This window comes from Cygnus atratus, chromosome 1 (genome assembly GCF_013377495.2).
Source record: "Cygnus atratus isolate AKBS03 ecotype Queensland, Australia chromosome 1, CAtr_DNAZoo_HiC_assembly, whole genome shotgun sequence".
Lineage (NCBI taxonomy): Eukaryota > Metazoa > Chordata > Aves > Anseriformes > Anatidae > Cygnus > Cygnus atratus.
In genome coordinates this window covers 30,966,861-30,991,558 of record NC_066362.1, presented here as the reverse complement: position 1 = coordinate 30,991,558, position 24,698 = coordinate 30,966,861, and the positions used below count along the sequence as shown (strand labels likewise).

The 24,698-nt window shown below is 36.4% G+C and overlaps 1 protein-coding gene across 5 annotated transcripts in view; it reads right to left on the bottom strand.

The window, feature by feature from the left end:
• CNTN1 (contactin 1) overlaps positions 1-24,698 on the bottom strand; it is a 251,088-nt gene that overhangs the window by 87,775 nt on the left and 138,615 nt on the right. For all 5 annotated transcript variants that reach the window (XM_035544261.2, XM_035544262.2, XM_050710799.1 and 2 more), the window contains one exon: positions 7,853-7,994. In XM_035544261.2, coding sequence (XP_035400154.1) covers positions 7,853-7,919 — 67 coding nt within the window. In that variant the 5' untranslated portion in view covers positions 7,920-7,994. The remainder of the gene's footprint in view (positions 1-7,852; positions 7,995-24,698) is intronic.

The window sequence follows — 24,698 nt, the reverse complement described above, 5'->3', positions numbered from 1 at the left end:
CAATTAACATTTACTCTCATTTTTGAATTTGATATCATACTGTGAGAGATTTCAAGCACATCTTCATTTCCTACATTTTTTACAAGATACGCCTTTTCATGATTGCTTACAGGATAGTTATAATCTATATTTCACGCAAGAGCTGTGGAATATTCTTAATTTAGAAGTAAAACTATTTTTTTTAAAAATATATTTCCTTGTCTAAAAAGTTATAAATGCTTTGTCTTTCTGGAATGTACAAAATGACGCAAATTTACTTTCAGAACAGAATTGTCATGACTGGTGGACAGTATGACCACACAATTTTTAAAAAAGTTGTTATTTAAAAGGATCAATCAGAAATGGTGGATATGTAGTTATGTGGCAATTAAATAGAAAGTAGGCTAAATGTGATGTTAAATGTAAGATTAAGTTACTTCACTCAAATGCTTCGCATGCTGCAATGGCAAGAGATTTTAATGGTATCTATTTGCATATTTGCCTCCGTTGTTCTAAAGTGTCTTTAATCTTGCTAAATCCTTAAATTAAAACATACACACAAAAAAAAAACAAAAACAAACAAGTAACAGAGAAGTAACTTGTTCTTGATAGGGGAAACAGCTGATTATACAAAATGGTGCAGGCATTTCCTTAACCTGTTTTTAGAGCACTCAGGCTTCCGGAACAGCTCCCAGATGTGGCATCACTGACAAGGTGCTTTACCCAGGAGGGAAGAACAACTTGTGCATGTCAAACAGAAAAACATTAATGTGTAAGGTACCAAATGTAAAAGAAAGAGGAAATGATGATAGATGTTACTGAAATGTAGTGAAGGGAAGATAGCAAAACATGCAGTGCTATATATACCTATGAATCCTTATGTCCAGAAACTACAGTGGAAGTATCCTAAGGCCCTAATCCTGCAAACACTTCTGGACAGTGCGTGCTTTTCTTTAATATATTCATTCAGTTGCATAATAGAAAAATACCAGACTCCAAGACAAGAAGACCAAAATGCCATGTACCAAAAGGGACCGCTGAAAAATAAAGGGAGAAAGATTTGAATGTTTTTTAACCTATGAATTGCATACTTCAGCAAAGAAACTATCATTTTGCTTTAAAAAAAAGCAAATATGTAAAAAGCTATATTAATTTTCCTTTCAGAATGACTGTTCATAAAACAATTACTTTTGAAGATAACTGTAAGAAGGTTTGCAGGTAGTTTTCTGATGAATAAATGCCTAATTCCACTGTCATGAAAACATATTCTCAACAAAAATGGCAATAGTTTTTCTAAGGGATGTCTGAAAGAGCTTCTCCTGGAAATATTAAGATTTTTAACTTCATCTTTAGAAAGGGTAAAATAATAATATTGGCAAATAATAATGGGAGGCCAATAATAATAAGACAACAATGAATGTTCAGTAAAGGCCTCTCATATTATTTCAGCAACATGATTCATCACAAAATTTAAGAACATAAGTTGATCCAAATAAACAAGATTACTTGTGAATTTAATGTTAAGCACATGTTCAAGTCCTGTGCTGGATAAGAATCAACTTGATTCTAAAACCAACACAAATTGTGACATAAGTATAGATAGCAATTCACAGTAAAATATTTTCCAGAGGTCAATGCCAGAACGAAGCTAAAAGAAGTGAAATCCCATCACTCCCACTGCACACCAATATAAAATTATTTTCTTTAGCAACTTTATTCTATCATTCTATTGAACATCTTCTCCTTCTACTCCTGCTTCCTGTAGACTTCTCTATTTCTCTGGCATTTAGCATTGCTAAATGTGTCTGCTCAAGACAGTCATTCAGTATCACTATCATCAGTATTGATCTATCTGACACTGTTGTATCCCATTACATATTTTCACAGGAGAGAGGGACAAAGATCTGTTGACACAGCACACAGCTAGATTAACCTTGAATGTTAATGGATATAGAAATGCAATGGATTCATTAATTATCTTAACTATCACTAACTCGTCAGGTTCCATATCATCATTGTAAGCCTAGAAACCGTTTGATATTTAGAAGTATATCTTGTACCGTTTTCAATAAGTCACAGGAAAGAGGACCTACTACTATCTGAAAAGCTCATGCTCAGAACCAAGTTGGTCTGGGAATGAGACAAAATATTTCTACCAGGCTTGCAGGAAGGTAAAAAAGGCACTTTCAGGTTTCTGAGCATTATGACCACAGAGCATGTTATGATTATGTATCTACAAATGTCAAACACCCTGCTGTAGCATTAAATGATCATCTAACACCCAAGCAGAGACATGGCAGACAAGATAAATGGGTATTAAGTGTATTAATTAGGAAAAAAAAAAGATATCTCTCTTTAGCAATTGTGGATAATGCCATATGTTGTGGTAAAGAGCTTTAAACGATGTATAGTTCAGACCTCAGTTCACGACATGTATTTGAACCTACTGTGCTGGAGAAAACCCAAGCCATATATAATTTAAGGTTTGGGGCTGGGTGTTTTTTTTTTACTTCTCTAATAATCAGGTGGGAAAAATTACACTTGGCATTTATGGGAAGCTTATGTGCTGAAGCAAAACATTTTCATGTCCATAAAACTCATGACGCAGCATTTAGTAGTCTAGAAAGAAGATTCTGTTATCCTGATGGAAAAGAGGTACCAATGAAAGCCAGCAAGACGTTAAAGGGACATCAATCACCAAGAGCCAGTCAGCACTTAAACGGAAAAAGTAGCCACTCACATAGTGCCACTTCATATTATAAGAAAGGATTAGATTGTCTTTGGGAAGGCTTCCTCTACTTATCCAGACTGACAAAGGCAGGAGAATTACTCCTATCTTTAGCCTTTTCACGTGTCAGTGAAGTCCTTAATGAGCCATGTAGGTTATTATGTAGTTTCTCTTTTATAGAAAGTTTCTAGTATGAAAATCTCCAACCCTTGGCAAAGCAATTTTATCCATTTATGCCTAAGAATGAAATGATAAAGTTTGCTTCTCTTCTCATGCTTCCAGTAGGAATGCCAACAAATACCAATTATAGTACTTGTCAGCGTACTCAAATTTGACTATCAGATTCTTAAGTCATTTTGTGATTCCTCCTTAGAAACACAAGTGCTATTTCAAAAGTTACTTAAGAATCTAACAGCTTGGTGTTTTGGAAAAGCTAGTGCTCAGCAAATTAGAAATGTATTTAGAGTGCGGTAGCTACTCTGCACAATCTCCTCACACAAGCCTTCCAAGTGCATAAGAAATACCAACAATGTACTTAAAAATTCAACATGTTGCCTAATCACAGCCCCATTTATACATCAACATAACTGTCTTGTATTGAGAAGCCCTATGTCTTACCAGTTTGCTTGGGGTCTTACTGACTTTTGAAAATAAGGCATTAGGTTCTCTAAATAACAGAAGTGCTTTTGACATTTTTACCCTTGGACTATCAACTCATTTTACACAAACTAAAATAGTTCCTAGAATAGAAATCTGCCTTTTGAGGCCTGATCTGACCCAAAAATCAGATACTGCCTGGCTTGGCACTGTGAAGTCTCAAGTCAGAAAGTTTGATTAGAAAGAAAATATTAGAGGAACAGCGTAATGTTTTTTGCTGTTGATCCCTCCTATAGACAAATGTAATTGAGTACTAACTAGGCACAACAAAATGTAAGCCCTGTGCAGTTTCTAATTAGTCTTTTGGAGAAAAAAAATAAAATAAAGCACGCCTGTTTCTGAATCAGACTCTTAATTCTTTTGGCCCAATTTATTATCCCAAGTGAAGATACAGTTTGGTTCATTCATTTATATGGGATACGACAGATGAAAGCAAAGTCTAAAATCCAGACTTGTCAATAGGATATGAATATAACAAGAAATCAAAGGCCTCTGAGGAGTATGTTGGAGAGAGCCCACATGTCAGAGGAAAGAGAAGAAGAGTCAAATATTAGCAGTAATAGGCATGAAATAACTTTTTTGGCAGTGGACTGACTATCATCTCGATGTTCCCTGAGGAGTGATTTGCTGCTTTCCTTTGCCTTACACTGCTCAAATGTACTCAGAAAAGCAACCCTTACTATAACTGTCTGTTATATCAGTAAGTGAAAGACCAAATTACTTACGGCTTTTTCATCAACTTATATCTGCAAGGCTACATTTGAAGCATTAATTTACCTGAAAAATAAATATTGCTCCTGTCTCATAGCAGAAGATGATCTCTGTCTAAACTTCTGATGCACTGATTCATATAATGTTTGCTTCGCTTCATTCAAGTAACTGCACATTCCACTCTGATGGGAAATGGCTTGTCATTGAAACAATTTTTAACTTCTGCCTTTGATTATCATAAAACAGAAGTCAGGGGTCTTGTTCCAGAGAAAACTCCAAAATTCTAAAAAAACACGTATTTTGGTTTTGGAACAACAACAACAAGAAAATGTAAATTTCCCGTAGTAGGAAAAAGATTTGTTTGAAAATAGGTCATAATCCTTGGCTTACAGAGTGCCAAAATAACTGCAACCCTTGCAGGCCACATTCTGAAAATTTCAGGTCAGAGTGGCATTCAGGTTTTCAGCTTCCTACCTCCATGCTTCCAAGATACTTCCAGTACTTATGCCTGGAAGCTTCCATGGTTTTATCCAAAGCATGAATTCTCAATACTTTCAAACTTTTTGGCAGCTGTCTTTGTCCTTGAGACAGACCGTATAGTGAGACATCTCAAACGACATTGACTCTGAAAAGTATGGGTTTCCTGACCCTAGAGCAGTTCATATAGTAGGTCTGTTTAGGAGCTGTGGGTTGCAAAATCCTTGTCTGGTGACTCTGGTCATGGATCAGTTTGCTTGAAGGCATCTCACATAGAATCACTTTAGAACTGTGCATCCGGGACTACAGGAGACAACTTGAGCCAAAAATACTTCAAATGAAAGCCCATGTTTTCTTAAAAACTGTTGAAGCAAACTTTTGAACATTCTGCTTTCAACATCTTTTTCCTATTAACTTGTCTATTCACCATGATCCTTGATCTATCTTGTCACTGAAATGAGAACTTATGATCTTTACTCATAAACTGCCCTCGATTCTCATATTCTCCATTACTATTGACATTGCATTCCCCTCAATGGCATCACGTGTAGAAGAATACCTCCTAAATCTTGACCTGATCACCCTAATGGTGCTCTTTCTTTCTCTACAGTAGCTATTTTTCCCTTTGTAACCATCCTGTGAACATTCTCAAGCAACCCCTTTTATTTCATCTTGATTACGGTAGCTATGCATTTTCTGGTTTCCATGACATTTCATTGCCAAGAAATACATTGAAAAAGAAAATTTGCTAAGACTAACTACCAGCAGCTCTAGCACTCATATGAAATGAGAAACCCTCTAGCAAGATTCAAGTGCTAGGGCAGAGCAAAGACTGCAGATTCATATTTATGTAATCTAAAAGGGCACTAAAATTCCCAGACGACAGGAGCAGACTCTCTCTTAACTCAAATCGGTATTTAATTATTTATGCAAAGTAGAGCTGGTCCAACAGCAGACTGTGTGTGTGCTACTCAGCCTTTTAATAATGCACTGGAGATAATGAACTCCCTGTGATTGTATAAGACTATGAATCCTCCACATTGGAGCATGGTGCTGTAGTCCTTAATGGTGGCAGTAAGTCTTATCTTTGGCTTTTGATGAAAAATGTATGCAAGTCCTGGATTTATTCCTTACCAAAAGATAAGTTAGGAATTTTCTTTGAACTTGAAAAGCCTTCTACAACCAGCACTATTAGAACCTCCCCATAGTCAAAACTCTTCACACCAATGCCTTCTATTTTTCTCACATGAACCTACCACAGCCAATTACAGTCAAATGAAAGACAAAATGCATATTGCCATATCAGTGCACACTCAAACTACATTCAACATCATCAGACTCATCTTTGTTCTTCCTATGTCACTTGCTAGTGACACTCATAGCACACCATCTTCCAATGTCATTCTAAGGCATCTGGCATGAGGTACATTCTGATGCCAAGCCCCAGAGGTTGGATGGGGCTTTGAGCAACCTGGTGTAGTGGGAGGTGGCCCTGCCACAGCAAGGGAGGTTGGAACTAGATGATCTTTAAGGTCCTTTCCAATCCAACCCAAACCATTCTATGATTCTGTGATCTCTGGCTTCTGGGCACAACTGCAATGTACATAATACACAAGTAATAGCATTCATCATTAGTTGATTATTCATAGCTGACCATCAAGAGATCAACTGGACATTTTTTGTCAGTGGTTGACTCATACACCTTTTTTTAATCAGTCAATGTCCAGCACTTCTTCGGCTAGTCTTGTTAAAATGAAATCACGCGTCATGTTACTGGTGGTAGCTGACAGCCTTTTTTCAGGAAAAGCCCAGTATTAAATTGAAGTTGTGAATTTTAGTTTTTTATTTTGGTGCCATCAATAACCCTCTTATCTTAACAAAGACAAAACTCTTAAAACACCTAATAAATATGTTGTAAGAGATAAAAATCAAGACCTTTAAAATTTTGTTATTAGGTGTCAGTATATCCTCCAGCAAACTCAGACTTGGAGTAAAGAATCAAGTTTAAACCCTTCATAGAATAAAATAGTGTTCTCACTAAGTAAATAAGCACTCCTGTGATCTACAGAGTAACTTCCTAAAGGTAGTGTGCTTACATCAAATATTAATCATATTTTTGGACTCAATAATACAAACAATATGGTCTCATGATAGTGTCGAGTTGATACCTGAAATGGTAGGCCAGATTAAACAAGATCATGAACTGCTTATTTCAGTTACAGACTCATTATGTAAGAGCCATCACCCACAAAAAAAAAAATGACAACAACAAAAAAAACCATATCAGTATGCTTTATGACATGCAGTAAAACTAGTTTTATGAATAACTTTCCCCACAAAGTAGGGAATGATCTACAGCCTACCTTGATATGCATTAGAAAACAACTGCATCATTAGTACACAATATTTGCACTTCTCAAACCTCAGTCATCATTTTGTGTATGCACAATTTAATTATTTTGCTTTTTACATGCTCATATCTCAATCCATGCAGTCTGTACAAAAGTAAAACATTCTCTTTCTTGAGGAGAGCTCTATTTATGTTGACAACCCAATTCATGATGGCAACTAAAACCCAGCATCATTTAAATTGACAAGGGTGTCTGAAACAGGCTTTACAAATTTCAAAGTTGTTTGGAAGGATTGGAACAGAAACTAGATTTCAATCCTGAATTTTAACTTTCCAAAAAGCTCCTTCTATCTTTTATAACTGAACCAAAATTTGAGTTGCAAACACCTCTGTAATTTCAGATATTAGAGATATAGCTCCTGCAATTTTTAATGTTTATGGCTGCATCTGTATTTATGAAAAGTTTTACTGTTTGTAATTTCAGATTAAAGTCAGTACATGCAGCATTGCCTCACAGTGTTATGAAAACTACCACTATGCTGCGCTGATAGGAAATCCAGATTTTGTGAATTTTAGATAATGTCTACATTATAGAATTTTCTGTTTATTGTGTCTTCTTGTGGGCATATTTCCATTCTTCCAATTGTGTTGATTATCTGTGCACAACTAGATGGTTGATACATTTTTTATAATCTTGGATGACTATAGAGAAAAAAATAATTCTATATGCCAAATTAGAATAGACAAAAACAAATTTAAAGTTCAGTTTTTGCAAGCTTTTAATTATGTCTTCCATTGTAGTAAGTATGCTTCCTTACAGCTTTCTTATTCACATTTAGTATTTCGTTGTATCTGCACAAATGAACTGGAGCCATACAAATAGCATAACTGACCTTGGAATGAACAGAGCTTAAAACAGTTAAATGAATTAACATGTAAGGTCATCTTACCGTGAAGATGACCGCTCTCACAGAAGATGAAACAGAATGTAATAAGATGACCGATGAAGAACCACATGGTTATCTTCTATTCAGAGATTATCTCAAAAGGAATTCTGCCTTGCAACACCAGTATTCAGAGAACTAAAACCACCTGATGAGAGAGAAATAAAAAGGAGTAAATAATTCTGAAACAAGGTTTTATCTCATATCACATTTAGCTTGCCAAAATATCTGTCTAAACAGAATACCAAAGGATAGAGTTTTTTGGATAAATGCACTATCAAATTTTCTGGATTAAAATAACGATCTCTTCTATTCAGACAGCATGCTCTTTAAGGATACTCAGGTTTCCTGGTGATAGTAAGTAATATAGCAATTGTCAGTAGTGAATATCCTTTATTAGATCAATCTTCCTAAATCAGAAGTATGCTTTGCATTGGATCTAGATCATTTCTGTGACAACACTTCACAGTATTAGATATGTTAAAGTATTATGTAGTTTGCAACAACATAAGGAACACGCAGATTCTGTCCTCCCCAATCTCAGTAAGTACTACACTTTAATTAATGATTTCAAAGTCTGCAAGAAAAAAATACAGTGAAACCAAAGTATACGAATCTTTTTAAGGATTCATTTATGTTGTCTAGTATATCATTCCTTTAAAACTTTTAGCATACAATTCATGATCCTATGGAAAGGCAGTATTAGTTTTTATGCATTTCCTTTTCATTGCTGAACATAATGATTATTGCAATGTCGTATTTAAAGCTTTATTTTCTCCCAATGAGAGAAATTCTTCCTGTATATATACTAAATTGAAACTAAAGAAACATGCAGCTTCTTTTGAATATTTTGAGATTTTAGATACCATTTTCCTAAGTACTTAACATTTTTTTACTTCTCTCAAACAATATTTTGCTAGCTTCTTCCTTCTGTCTGGTGGTTGTTATCTATTTCTTTAGGGCAATGTGTCAGCTTTTTTGAAGTGTGTAATTTTCCTTTTTCTTTAATGGATTTCTTGCCACGCATATATAAAAACACATATATGACCCTTTTACATCCATCATATCTTGTTCATACTCCTCCTGTCTTCTCTGGATTGGTTCTATTGTAGCACTGTTTAAGTTATGGCCTTCACACAAAGCAAGGCTTCCATCCCTGACAGAATATTGTCATATGTTGGGCATGTGAAAATTTTACCTGCTCTGCTCAGTTTATAAATTTTGTTACTATTTCATTACATGAATATGCTCATGTGTAGTTAAATACCCTTCAGTACAGTGTATCCTAGCACATGTTTACATGTTAACATGGCTTTATCACTTTTTGTGGGATGCAGTCTTGATGCTACTGTTTTCCAGTTGCCCATGACAGGTATTGATGAGTCTGACCACGGCTTCTACCTTTTACCTGGACTCTTGTTCTCTTGTAAAGTTGAAAACTTTTTAACAAGCATGTCTAAACTGTATTAATAGTTGTGAAAATCATGGCTGTTACATGAAAACATTATTCAGCAAAACAAGTAAAAGACCTGTACAGTGATCCCAAGAGGTAGGATTGATTTAGAAATATTCCCTGGAAAAAGACTCTTACATTGGCAACAAATGCATATGCATCCTGTAGGTGGATCCAAGTGGCAGAATTTAACCAATGCTACTCTCTTGCTTCTGTAGGCACTGAACTTTCTTTAGACTCCAGCATTATACTTTGCTCTGCTAAACAAAGGATATTCACAGCTATTTTAGGCATCCATCTTAAAATGGGAGAGGTATGAACTGCTGTGTCTGTATGACTCCTCAAAAAGACAGAGGTAGGTTACATCTACAAACAATTTTGTATACGTGTCCAGTATCCAGATCCTGACTATGAAGGTTCTCGTGGTATGACACTGCCTCTCCTGGAACATTTATTTCAGTGACATGAATTAAATTGCACAGTCCCTCTGAAATAATGCACATAATTAAACAGCAATGAAACAGTAACTCTGTTGGGAACAGTAATAATTACACAGTAACTCAGGGTGATAATAGCTGCGTTCAAATGTATTGACAGATGAAACTGCTAAGAGTAAACCTGTGTGCTCTCTCTGACGTTACAAGCACCGCTGCAGACAGAAGATGCCTCATCCCTCTCTTTTGCAAAATTCACATTCTTTCTGGAAAGATACTCTCATCCCTAGCTCTCTGAAAATGCCTCTGTTGGCTCAGAAAATGTAGTCTGAACACTGCTTCAAATTCCAGTAAATAAAAATTGTGTCAGTGAATGCTATAAATACCTCATTTTATTCAGATACAAAAATATTCCCCCTGCCAGGATTAAAATCCTTTCCTTGCTCTCACTTATTTCAGCAGAGTTTTGCATATACAGCACATCTCTGCTGATTTAGCTCAGCTTGTGGAAGAGAAGTCAGCTTCACACTGCTTCACACTGCTCTGGTGAATTCCAGCAGAACTGCCTGCTATTAGATGAGACAGTGCACTGGTTATCCTCTGTACGCCTGAAGCAGTGTGACTGCACGTGATGCTACTACCCAGCTGCCCAAGTGTGAACCCAGGAGGATTTGAGGGAGCAGCACTCCCAGCAGAGGCAGCACTGTGAGCTGCAATGCTCATGCAGTGTCATCCATTGCCTTTTTTGCTTTATAGCTCTCATCTTTTCTTTCCTTGCAGAGAGAGAAGGCCATTGTTGGCTAAGTAAAAATCATTCCCTAACAAAAGTAGTCATTAGTATGACTCACCTTTCTGCCCTGTAAAAGGAGAAAATGATTGCTTGCCTGGTTCTACACCATTTAGCCTGCACAGTATACTATCCTCTTTTTCTAACAACAAAGCATCACAATTTTAGCAAATGAGTAAGAGATTTTTAAAATATATAATGAGCAAGCACTTAACCGCAAATGTGTACACTTTAATTACTATCTAATGCTCATTAGCACATTTATATCCCTTCTTCAGTTCAGTTTCCCAAAACATGACTACAGGGCCTTTGCCTTGTTAGATTCAAGAAAACTCCTGGAGAGCTGTCTGGAGTGCAGTCCTCCCAGAGGAAGTGAGGAAAAAACTGGGACATTGGCTGCCGAATAGAAAGCACATTCAGTTTTGAGCATGGGGACCTCCCAGAACTGCTCTGGAGACTTGCAGTGTCTCATGATGCTTCATTATGATCTGGGTGCTCCCAGGACAAAAGGAAAGACCTGCCTCTTTATACTACCAAATCACAATGATTCTTTAATCTCTCTCTCTCACAAAAAAAAAAAAAAAAAAAAAAAAAAAACTTTTCAGAAAACGTCTGCATTTTCTTCCTTATTCCGTGTAGCTTTCTTCAGGTCTTCACTGCTTACTTTTGCCTTCATTAAGAAGCAAAACCACTTGCTTTACAGCTATGAAATAGATGGTTTTACATCATTTCCCTTCTTAATATAAACCTGTAGATGACATCATCACTTTGCAAGAATATAAAGCACTCATAATCTAATCACAAAAGCAAAGGCAAAAGAGCAGGTAAACCAGTCAGATGAATAAAGGTCAGAAGATCTAAAGCAGTGCCACTAAACTACAGAAACTACTAGATTTGAAATTAAGACAGTGGAGATATATGGAGGAACAGAGGTCTACAGTGAAAATGGGAGCAAGAGTGGGGATGTTAAAGGGATGAAGAGTAAGCAAAGAAACTGAACTCAGCATCACAGAGGGAAGGGACCTTGGGTGGGACACATAACTGAAGTGTGGGAGGATAGAAGTAATAAAGTAACCCGAAGGGGCAGTCAGAAAGAAAGATAGAGAGGAAAAGCAATGGAGAAGGAAATGAAGGTAGATGAAGATACATGAGGATGAGGAGTCTGCACTATCCACAGCAAGAGACCAAAAGACTGAAGGAAAAGATGTGATGGGGGAGGTTATTTAATCTGTTGTATATCAGCTAGACTAGCACAAAGTGAAAAGGGAGGAGCTGGGAAAAACAGAGAATCAGCTTGCAGTTGTATATTAGAAAATTAACAATAGATACCTCAAGACTGGAAGAGTGTGGAAGAAGAAAGGTCGTCAAGTTGTGTGTGTCATTAAATCTCAGCTTTTACCGTAATGAGATCTTCCTTTCCTGAGGCTTTCAGCATGGGAGCTGCATCAGCCCCTGACATCTGCTCAGGGCTCCCCCTTAGGAATCCCTAGTATAGAACTGATGGAGAGGGGGCAAAGGAAAGTGTTTAGGAGCTCTGGCTTGGTACACACAGCTAAGAGAGGTAAATCAAGATTCTTGTTACAGTTCTCATTTCCTGCTATATCATTATAATTACACACATTCAAGTTTTAGAATTGGTAGAGATTTCGTCCAGATTAGACTATAAATAGATACAAAAATCTAGAGGAAATCTCGGGTTCTCCACCCTTTTTCAAAACATGAATATACATAATTGCAATAATTTACTAGTAAATTAACACAGTGGAAACTTATAATCAAAGCTTTTTAGGAGCAACACAATACTTCAACCTAATCAGTGTTTTGTATTTTTTTTATTATTATTATTTCAGGCTCTTTTAGTGATTTTAGTAAGCATCTAACTGCTTGTTATCCCGATTTTCTTAGAAGAGGTTGCATTTTTTTTGCTATGGTAAGTAGCTCCTCAAAAACCTTATTACTTGCTTAGTATTTAGAATTACCAACAAACTTTTGAAGTTAAATAAAATAACGATGCACATCACATATTATTTATCGTATCACCCGTTGTCGTCTACTATTTTGGTCTTTGCAATTTAATTTTGTAATCAATCAAGCTTTTGAATTTTAGGTTAGACTGTGACATTAGAAGGTGAATTACATCTTATTCAAAAGTCTGTCTTCTCAACCACTATCACCAAACCCTTGATCTAATTCTGAAACCAATACTTTAGCCACTAGTGTTTCCTGCTCTTCTCTATTACCAGAAAAGTCATGACAGCCAAGCTCCTTCCCACTACACACATTTATCTCATTACAGTGCGCTGGGATTACCGTAAGTAAACTTCCAAGTCAGCCCTGCTCTTATAGCACTGCTGTGTCTATCTCTTAGAGTCAATAAGCGGCTTTAATTCCCTTCAGAAAGGCTTGTATAGAAATGCTTTATCTCCTTTTGATCACCTTTGATTCCTATAATTATACTCTTCATTTTTGCCAGATTTGTTCACATGTAAATGCAATTTCAAATTTCTGCCTTTCAAAACCCACGCTGCTGCCCCCAGTAGTTGACCATTGGTCCAAACAGTGAGTCACCAACAAAAGTGTGCTTCTAGTATTTTCTATACCACTCTTTTTAAAGAGTATAGCTACTTTCTTCATTTCACATGAACAAAAGCCAGCTAAGAAACCCTTCAACTTGATGGCCCATAAATAAGATGATCTTCTGTCTTTTACATATTGTTAAGTAAATAAATAAATAAATGCTTCTATTCATTAATATACTTAGGCTAAATTAATAAGCGCAAATAACCAAGCAAAAAGAAGATTCTCTAGACATGTTATGAGCCGTGCCTATTGCACTTGAAAGCCATAGCACCTTATCAACACATCAAGAAAACATAAAGCCTATAAGAAGAAACAAAAATATGTTATTGCAGAAGACTGATGTAAGGTACAGAAGATACCACATACCTGAACTGCAACCTCATTGTTACAAGCTGTTTTTCATGGTAATTTTATAGTTATCTATTTTTTAGCATAGGAAAACATGCTGGTAGTTAATCACACTGTGGATTTAACCCTCCTGCTTCTTTTGTATTTACACATCTAAGAATCCAGACTTCAAGACTCAGTAATTTCTTCAGTTGGTTGCTTATTGACTCTTGCTTTTTGATTAAGCAATTAAGGAGCCTTATGGGACTTTGCTTGCCTGCTACCTCATCCCTTCCATTTTTATTTTTTTTCACTCTTTGTTTGGACTTTCTGTTAGTTTGACCTCTCAAACAGCTCATGCAACTAATAAGATGTCTTATTTTTCTTATTTGCATTCACAATTCATTATAAATAAGGATTCTTTTCCCTACAAGGGTTTTACAGTGGTCACACGCCTATCTCATGTTGCAGTTAATCAATGACTGTAACGAAGGGTCATTTAGTACTGACTGCTATTACAAACATATTTTTTAGAAAGGTTAGGCATATCCTAATTTGTAACAAGATCAACAACTCAGCTTTACTATTAATTATTAATACGGCTTAGTTACTTTTCATGAGTCATTGAGCGCAAAAAGGTTTTGTTTTGAGATACCTTCAGATAACATAGTGTTGCTCAGCTGTACTGAAATAGTGTCCTTAATCAACATGTCAGTAACAAAGGGTCAGGCAGCCAGTCCTCCAAGTCCCTATTCACAGGTTTTGCTCTATCAGCAACTGGCTGTTCTTTCTTTTAAGGTAATAAGTAAGAAAAAGATCACTTACCACTGCCGTTCTTCACAGACATTGCTCATGCTTTTCTGAATGTATGCTGCAAGGGCTATGTTGCTTCTAGATTGCCTGGTAGAAATTTTCAGCTAACAAAAATCAATAAACCCCTGCCAAACACAGAGTATCATGGAGAACAGCACACTGCTCTGTTCCTATACTAGCTTCCATTTGGGTCTTAAAGCCCAATTAGTTTACCCTTGAATCCAAGATAATTGAACACACCCACTGCTCTAAAACTAGCATGAAAAAGTCACCATGAAAACAAATAAATATCATTTACTAAAAGTATGCACTCTTTCATATGATAAAGAGACATTTTGGTTACTTCATCTGACAACTTTCAAGGGGCAAAATATACTAACTTCTCTAATAAAATTAAGACGATAATTGTTGTTACCCTTGCAGTTTCAATTTTAAGTTTAAAAAAGAAAAGAATGGGTATGCTGATTGCTTTGAGTACTCAGAACATCATCTTGAAATTAAATCTCAAATACATTAGATCCATATCTAAGAAAAAATTCATCTGATGTTTCAGAAAATGAAATGACATTATGAAAACCTTCATAGCTCTCTTGCCATTTTCTATCTGATTTTCACATTTTCTTGAGTTTAGTAATACCTTGTAATTCATCACTAAATGAAGATATGGGAATGAATCGTGCATTCAGTAAGTTCATGGCAGATGTATTTATATTTATAAAAATGTAACAGTTTATTCACGTAATTGGTAACTCAGGACACCCTATAACATATTTCCTATTCTACAGCCAAAGACAAGCTCAGTGGGAGACTTCATCTTCAAACTGCATGTTTCCTAGCAACTCTCTTTAAATCAGAGTAGCTTTTTTTTTTTTTTTTTAATTTACATCAATCACTTGCAACTGTTGAGCATGCTTAAAAACATCTCTTTCATCCTGTGAATAAACAATTCGAATCAGACTAGCAGCTGCAAACAGGAGAAAAAAGGAAAATCAATTCAATGTTTACGAGAACTTGCTACTGCATTTTGGAATAATGTGTTATTTGTGCATTTTGGCTTAAGATTACACATTTCAGAATAGCTATTGGTGAGATCCATGGTCATTTTTTACACATTTGAGCTGCCATACACCATTTTGAATGTTTTCTAAGTTTTAAAGGCTGCTTTTCAAGAATGCTTACTCATGAGGTAGACCCTGAACATTTCAGAAGATAAATGACTATTATCATACTTTTCATTACCTATAACAAAAGCATTGTTTCCATAGTTTTCAGATGAACACAGTTTTTGGGAAAGCTTATTTTATCATCTGCTAATTATCAGTTGATAATTTTAATATATATATTCTTTATCAACCACAACATAGCCCCAGAGGCACACAGAATAAACAGAACTCTCTCTTAATGCTTCATCAGCTGGGGACATGCATTGACATGTACTGCACAGCAAGCTCACTACCCTGGGTTTCAGGAGAGCAGGCTTTGGCCTCTTCAGGAATCTGCCTGATAGAGTACCGTGAGATAAAACTTCGGAAGGAAGAGCTATCCAAGAAAACTGGTGAATATTCAAGGATCACCTCTTCCAAACTCAGGAGCAATGCACCCCAACAAAGAGGAAGTCAGGCAAAAATGCCAGGAGGCATGCATGGATGAATGAGGAGCTCCTGGCCAAACTCAAACACAAAAAGGAGGCCTACAGAGGGTGGAAGCAAGGACAGGTAACCTGGGAGAAATACAGAGAAATTGTCCAAGCAGCCAGGGATCAGATTAGATCACCTAACATCCTAATAGAATTAAATCTGGCCAGAGACATCAAGGGCAACAAGAAAAACTTCTATAGATATGCTGGCGAGTAAAAGGAAGACTAGGGAAATTGTGGACCCTAATTGGAAGGAGATGGGAGACCTGGTTACCTGGGATATAGAAAAGGCTGAGGTACTCAACAACTTTTTTCCCCAGTCTTCACTGTCAAGAGTTCTAGCTGCATCACCCAGGTCGCAAAGGCAAAGGCAGGGGTCTGGGAGAATGAAGAACCACCCTAGGAGATCAGGTTTGAGACCTTCTAAGGAACCTGAAGGTGAACAAGTTCATGAGACCTGTTGAGATGCATTCATGGGTCCTGAGGGAACAGGCGGATGAAGTTGCTAAGCCATTGTCCATCATATCTGAGAAGTCATGGCAGTCTGGTGAAGTTCCCACTGACTGGAAGAGGGAAAACACAACCCCCATTTTTAAAAAAGGAAAAAAGGAAGACCTTGGGAACAACAGGCAAGTCAGTCTCACCTTTGTGCCTTGCAAGATCAGGGAACAGATCCTCCTGGAAACTATGCTAAGGCACATGGAAAATAAAGAGGTGATTGGTGACAGCCAACATGGCTTCACTAAAGGAAGATCATGCCTGACAAATCTGGTAGGCTTCTATGATGGCGTTACAACATTGGTGGATAAGGAAAAAACAGCTGATATCATCTACCTGGACTCATTAAAGCATTTGACACTGTCCTGCATGACATCCTTGTCTCTAAATTGAAGAGACATGGATTTGACAGATGGACCATTCGGTGGGGAAGAAATTGGCTGGATGGTTGCACTCAAAAAGTTGTGGTCAACAGCTCAGTGTCCAAGTGGAGACCAGTAATGACTGGTGTTCCTCAGGGGTCGGTATTGGGACCAGCACTGTTGAACATCTTTGTTGACAACATGGACAGTGGGATCAAGTGTACCCTCAGCAAGTTTACTGATGCCACCAAGCTGTGTGGTGTAGTCAGCATGCTGGAGGGAAGGGATGCAATTGAGAGGGACTTTGAGAAGCAGACCTGTGTGAACCTCAGGATGTTCAACAAGGTCAAGTGAAAGGTCCTGCACCTGGGTTGGGGCAATACCAAGTACAGATACACTCGGTGGAGAACGGATTGAGAGCAGCCCTGAGGAGAAGGACCCGGGGGTATTGGTTGACAAGAAGCACAACACAATCCAGCAATGTGTACTTGCAGCCCAGAAAGCCAACTGTATCCTGGGCTGCATCTAAAGAAGAGTAGCCAGCAGGTTGAGGGACGTGGTTCTCCCCCTGTACTCTGGTCTTGTGAGACCCCACCTCGAGCACTGTAAACAGGCCTGGGGCCCCAAGCACAAGAAGGACATGGACCTATTGGAGCAAGCCCAGAGGAGGGCCATGAGGACAATGAGAGGGCTGGAGCACCTCTCCTGTGAAGACAAGCTGAGAGGTTGGGGTTGTTCAGCCTGGAGAAGAGAAGGCTCTGGGGAGACCTTACAACAGGATTCCAGTACCTAAAGGGGCCTACAAGAAGGCTGTAGAGAAACTTTTTAAAAGGGCATGCAGTGACAGGACAAGGGGGAATGGCATTAAACTGAAAGAGCATAGATTTAGATTAGATATAAGGAAGAAATTCTTCCAAGTTGCCCAGAGAAGTTGTGGATGTCCCATCTCTGGACGTGCTCAAGGCTGGGATGAATGGGATTTTGAGCAACCTGATCTAGTGGAAGGTGTCCCTACCCATGTCAGAGCTGTTGGGACTAGATGATCTTTAAGGTCCCTTCCAACCCAAAACATTATATGGTTCTATGATTAGAACAGCCTTTGGATGAATCCCACAGTCAAAACCACTATATCTGAGAAACACCATAAATCAGATCTTCACATGGTAATAAGAAAGAATACTGATGTCATTACTGCACTTAGATAAAATCTTTTTCCAAGCTCTTTGAATATTTAAAGTCTTTTTCAGAAAAAAAAAACACAAACAAACAAACAAAAAATACCTTGAATCACCTTGAGGTGAAATGGGGAGGAATTAATGTGGGAAAATAAATGCATAATGGGATAAAAGTGTATGGCTGTATGTAAAGAGTGGGCTGGTGATTATGCTTGTTTGGCCATGCCCTTCCCTGATTAGCAAAGTGTGTTCTGTTTTCTTAATAAATTCCATCTCTAACTATTTTCCTGGGTGAGGGGCTTTCTATTCTGTGTGTGTGTGTGTACCAGCCTGAAGTAGGACCATGAGCCTGAGGGGCCCCACTCAAATTTACATATACAAATCATTCTGCTTTGCCTTTTTTTTCCTTAAATACAAAGGGAAAAAAAGTTAAATAAACAAAACAAACAACAACAAAAAAAAACACAGACAATTGAGAGCTAAAGGTCTGATCTACTAAAGTGTCTGGAATACACTTAAGTGACTTAAGTGTAAGATGAACACAGAGCAAAATCACAGGAGGCACTTATCTGTTCACAGGAGTGAAGTCTAGAAAACAGTATTTCAAAGATCTTGTTCCAATTTTCACATTGTTGTGGCAAAAAATACATTTTGATATGTAGATAAATACAGATTAGGCAAGTCAGACAGAAGAAAGACATTTCTTTATAGTTATCAAAGTCATATTAGTAAGTAATTCTAATTCCAATAGGCTAATTTCAAATAATTACATATATTTTAGGTGATAATTAGTCTGTTGAATGTAACATACAAGTGTATTCTTTCACAGATGCTATTTTAGTATGGCAATATGCCAAGAACTCAACATAACCATCTCATTTAGGAGTTGATTGCAAAGTAACGCCATAACATCTTGCAGCAACTCTAGCTTCTTCCAAGCAACAAAAGGGAATCACTACAGACTCCATTAAACATCTACCTACAGTTCCTGCACACCTATTGTTCTAGCCTGAAAATGCCAAGTCAGCAGTATTGCTATCTGATATCTTAGGGGATGTGTTGGTGCATCTACAAATCAAGAATATCCACACATTAACTTCTTCAAAGAAAATCATTTGCAAGTGCTTTAATTTATGAACTTTTACACACACATTCTTCTGTGCTTGTTTTCCTTCCACCCTGACCTCTTTCCTCCCCAATGTGTTCACTTTTTTTTAAATACTTCAAATATTCAGTTGAACTACTTTAACAGGTGAAGCATGTAAGGTACCTTTCACATTACCTTAATTTTTTCAGAAAAAAAAAAATTATCTCCCTGATGTACAGATGAAATTAGAAGAGAAGAACAGACAAAATGTTACACACAATAATCAATATCGGAAATTGAAATAGCATCATTACTTTCATTAACTTCTCTGTGCTTTTGTACTGATGGAGACACAATGACAACATACTCCAGTATGCATTATTAGTCATCTTAAAAGGCAATGTGAAAGATGCTACTATTTATAACTACCAAAAACTGCTGTGTATCACATTCTGTGATCTACTAATGCATCTGTCAAACGAATCATTGTGGCAACACATATTAGGTCATTTGGTCTTTCTGTTTCTCAAAATATTACAATAATATATATATATATTTAAACATACATGTGTATTATAATATGCTTTATGTCCTGAAATATTCATTAAAAAAATCTAATTTTCATGACAGTACCAACAATATGGAAAAAAAAAATTTTAATGTGGGCAATACATTTTAGCTGTTTACCTGCAAAATCTGATATACATCATCAAACTCACCATGCATTTTGCAACACAGTTTTATATATCACATTTTTCTTTTTTAACACAGAGTAGCTCTAGGTCACATAGGCTATTTTTGATAGCTTCTGTGCTGATGGTATAACTGAAAACTACTTTTCTAAGATATTAAAATTTGACAGTAAGTCAGCATGGCTTGCTTTCTTAATCAAGAGATGATATCTCACATTACTGTTTCAGATTCAGTGGTTTATTTTAATGCTGCAATCTGGCTTTTCTTTTATAGCAATCACAGAAATGCATTGACAATTTTGAAGAGCTAAAATTTCATTAGTTGTGAGCTGTCACAGGATCTAACACTCAAACTTTTGCAGATCATTCTTTGGACTCTTAAGCAGAAACAAGATACTGAGGAAAGACAGGAGCATATAGTCCCTTGTCATTCAGTAAAGCATATGGGGACTGAAGGATTTAAGCACAGGGGTACAAAGGAAATAATATGATGGCTTAAGACTCCAGAACCAGGAAATCAGGAATAATTTCTGGGTGATCATTTTGACTTGTACATTTCAAAGTTGTTCCTTTCAAAAATTAACTCCAGTTTTCTACTTTCTTAGAGTAGAAACAGAATTAACATTGGATTTAAGGACATGAAAAATAGTGAAAGCTAAATGTCTGAGATGGAACTTGTGTTAGGTATTCTGTGGGGATAAATCTTACCCAATTTTCATGGTAAGATTAAATTCAGAAGAAATACAGAAACATTAATTCCAGGAGTCATCAGCTCCCCTAATACAGCACATAGCAAAGACCGCTTTAATACCCACCTTGACAATGAAGCATCCTTCCTGCTTTTTGCTATACTTAAGTGCATATATGCTTGGTGCTAGCAGACTACTTGGTAGTTTATAAACTGAACTCTATGGCCATTTATTGTGGATGGAAAAGAGCAAATGACAGCCCAAGCATCAGAAATGTAGTAATAAATAATGTACCTGAATTTACCTCTTTGTTGCACATTATAATTGAATAAACTCTAAATTTCTCCCATTTGACATGGGTAAAAACCCCTTTGCCTGTAACTACTGTAGCATGGCCAAGAATTGATTTATTGATATAGACAAAAAGAAAAACTCTCTTCATCTATGCTACCATATTTGTCACTCAAGATTACAGACAAAGAGATTATATAGGGTAACACTTCAAGCAAATTATATGAAGAATATACCTTGTACTTGCCTTCACATCTTATCAGAAGAGAAACTTCTATTCAGAAGACTGAATACAGAAATCAAAGTAAGCAGATTTTCTATCCTTTTTTACCATTGATCTTCCTCTGTCTTGACGTGTGTTTTGTGGTATACAGTTTGAAGAACCCAGTAACAAATGTACAAGTTTACTACTGACAAAATAATATATGGCTATAACATATAATGGTTCGGACGCTTTTCCTAAGTGTTTATATTTTTTACTGCCATTATTTTATGCTTCAGTGCACATCTAAATATTATTTGTTCTTACAGATCATTAGTGTTTTTATTAAAAATGGCCGCACTTAGCGATTTGTATTTTTCCCGCAAAGAGGGTGTCTACGATAAAAACCAAATGCATTTCAATTACATGTAAAAAGAAATAGTCAGATGATAGTCTAAGTGACCAATATCAACAATTCCGAGTCTCCCTTATGTTCTGAAATAAAATGTGACTCATCGCATGTCTCATAAATTTGATTTAAACTACTTAACTAAAGCAAAAGGTAAAAACATAGCAATCCACAGTTATTAATACTAAATTAGCTAAAAGCAAAGCACTATATTTGCAAATCAAAGCTCCATACACAAGTTAGTATCATAATTAGACTTAATATACCAAATCTGCTAAGTCTTCACATTGGCATCACATTATCAAGTAAAAAAATCTTTTAAATTCCAAGACGGGTTATGTGGAAGTGATTTATCAGAATCAATTTAATGAATTCAACTCAAATCAACTGAATTTTTATCTTGAAGATGGTTCTATAGGGTTATTTAGTGCTTAAACCATAGACTTGTTACGGTTTTTGCAGATTTCAATTCATTTTTCATTTTCTGTGTGGTTTATAACCGTTCCCTCTTCCTAAATCCCAGCAGACATGTGATAGATCTGAAAAGAACACACAAGTAGAAGTCTGACAGCTCTTGTTAGCATCCTACAGCAGATATTTTAAAAGCTTCCTTCAATTCAAGGAGACACTTTAAAGAGTATCTTTGTGAGACCGTATTTTAGGGTTACTTTAACGTTGGAAACTTCCCTTCTGACATCTTTTCTTTCAGAACTTTACTGATGTTCATTCTGACAGGTCCCAAATCAAAGCTTAGGTGTCTTGAGTATTTCCCACCTAATAAAACATAGGGAAGGCAACAGAAGAGGAAATTGCATTTCACAGGAGGTTTTGACCAGTCCAGCTTGAAAATATTTGTTATTTGGAAATAAATGCAAAATCACTCCAGTTATACTAGCAGATTAAAACAAAACAAAACAAAACAAAACAAAAAAAAAACACCTGGGTTAAGAAAATTAACAGTAAGAACAAAGTGCTCACAGTGTTCTACAATGCTTAAAAAACTATAGCATTCAGTGCAGTAAGGAACAAATTATTAAGGCCATAAAACCGACTGGGTGCACTGTGGACAACAGCAACTCTGAAAAGCATCTAGGGGACATAGCGGAAAAGCAATTTAAGTTGGATTTCCAGGACAATGTTGTGACTAAAAGGACTGTGTATCTCTTAGGTATTAAGTGACTAAGAAGTGCAGTTATTATGTGATTTTGCTCCTTAGATAGAACTAGCGTGACTCAGAACACTGTAAATAATTACAATGCTGGATGATATTTATTTAAAAAGACTGAAAAAAAGAGAGTGGAGAGATATAAAATATACGTATATATACAAGCGTAGTGGAGAAAATGCCTTATGGCAAGCATTTTCCTTGTTCGGCCTGTTTGGCATACCAAAATGACGACTCAGGAATATCCTGACTACAGCACATAAGTATGGACTCAAAATACAGGTTACAAAAAAAGTCCTTTATTCTATTAGAGGAAAGCATAATAAAAACAGAAAGGTGAACGTTGAGTGACCTAAACTGGATGTATGAAAAAATTTTAGCAAAGAATACAGTGACATCCCCAGTTCTTGAGGTCTTCAAATAGATACTAAATTCTCTCTTGCAAGGTCCATTTTAGCAAAGCATAAAGTACTGGGCTAAGCACTGAGGCAGCTGGGTGGAATTTACTGGCCTACCTCTGAGCCCTCACAATGTTTTAAGAACTGGAGCTACAGTAAGGAGCCAGGAGATGATGTTCTGGCACAGTGCTTCCCCAGAGCGGGATGCTAAGTTTTCAGACTGGCAAGCCTTGTTCCAGAAGACAGGATCTCCAGACTTTTTCAAAAGGACTGTTGACTTAAGCACTTGTCTCTTTAGCCTGTAAAAGTCAGGTTTTGAGATCTTTAACTACTCCATTTTATAGCATCATCTTTCAGTACATTCAGGAAAGGCCACTACTAGACCACAGATTAAATTGCTAGGCTCCAGTGAGGTTCAAAGTAAATCATTTTTAGTAAGAGCATTTTAATTGCTCCTAAGAAGGAAAAAACCCTCCAACCTGCTTTGTGTTTGAATACTAAAAATGATTGTGGAAACTGCAAACAAGGCTGTGACCAAGAGATAAAAATACAGAAAGAACTGACTGTAAAAAAAACTTTTTGATATAGCTGTATCAGCAAAAAAAGGTCTTGAGATGATAATATGTTATGAAATATCTTTTAAAAAAGTTCAATTCACACAGTAATAAACGAACTGCATGAAAAAAGATCTTTATAACTGGCAGCTATTCAGCATTCAATCAGCAACAATATTAAAAATAGGTCTCAAGGTATTATGGCTAGATGTCACTGCTTCTCTCTTAAAAAACAAACTTTATGGTAAATTTTAAATTTATGCAATAGATCATATGTCGAACAGCTTATTTTGAGAAATTTTCATTTTGATAATTCAAACGTAAGAAGTAAAGATTTTCAAGATTGTCTTATAGTTCTGTAAGAAAAAAAAATTCAAGCATTTAGATGTGTTCTGTATTCCCACAGACACTAATTTATTATCAAAATTCATTTTTCCTTAAATTTCATTTATTATCAAAATTCCATAGTTTATTTAGCAGAATGACAAATGTAGACCACCCAAAACTCCAATCTTTTTCTATGTGCATGTAGGATGCACGTAACTGTGTTCACAGTATGCTGGGTGATGATATGGATTCTGCTACAAAATGTGTAAAGTTCAAGGAGAAAAACTGGAAAAAAAAGTGAGAAAATTGAGAAAGGTGAAAATTTAAAGAAAAAGATAATGTTATAGGGAGATTTTTGTGTAGCCAGTAGGTAGGCTAGAATATATAGTCGTGTTTTGTAAACATCAGCTGAGCAGCAGAGAGTCACACAGAGAAATACATACTTCAGCTGAGGAGACAGAGTTGAAATTGCAGGGTAAGGGACAAATTTTGTTCCAAGCTGTGTGTTTGCAACTCCCACTACGGTCGGTCAAAAGAAATTATGCATATAACTGACAGTATAATTTGGCATTGACTAATTAATTTGGCATTAACTACAGGTATTCATTTTTGATGGTCCACACAGTTGCATTTGGTTAACAGTTCTCACTACAAGTTATGAAGTCAGAAATTATCAGATGGACTACAATGAACGTTTGAAATTTTATTTTGGGTGTTCCCTCCTTTCCTTTTTTCTAAGTATTTTACCCATTCCCACCAATGCAATTAGCACTTAAGATGCTTTAAACGCCATTGCTCTAGATGAAATGTTGCGCACCCTTCAAACGTCTATGCTTCCACTGATTCCACAAACACAAATCACTTCTCATGTCTCTTTTTACATTTTTGGCCATTTTTGTCTACATTTTAGTACATTCAGATGTATGCATGCACAATCACTCCATTTCTTGTCCAAGTTTATCTAGCACCAAGA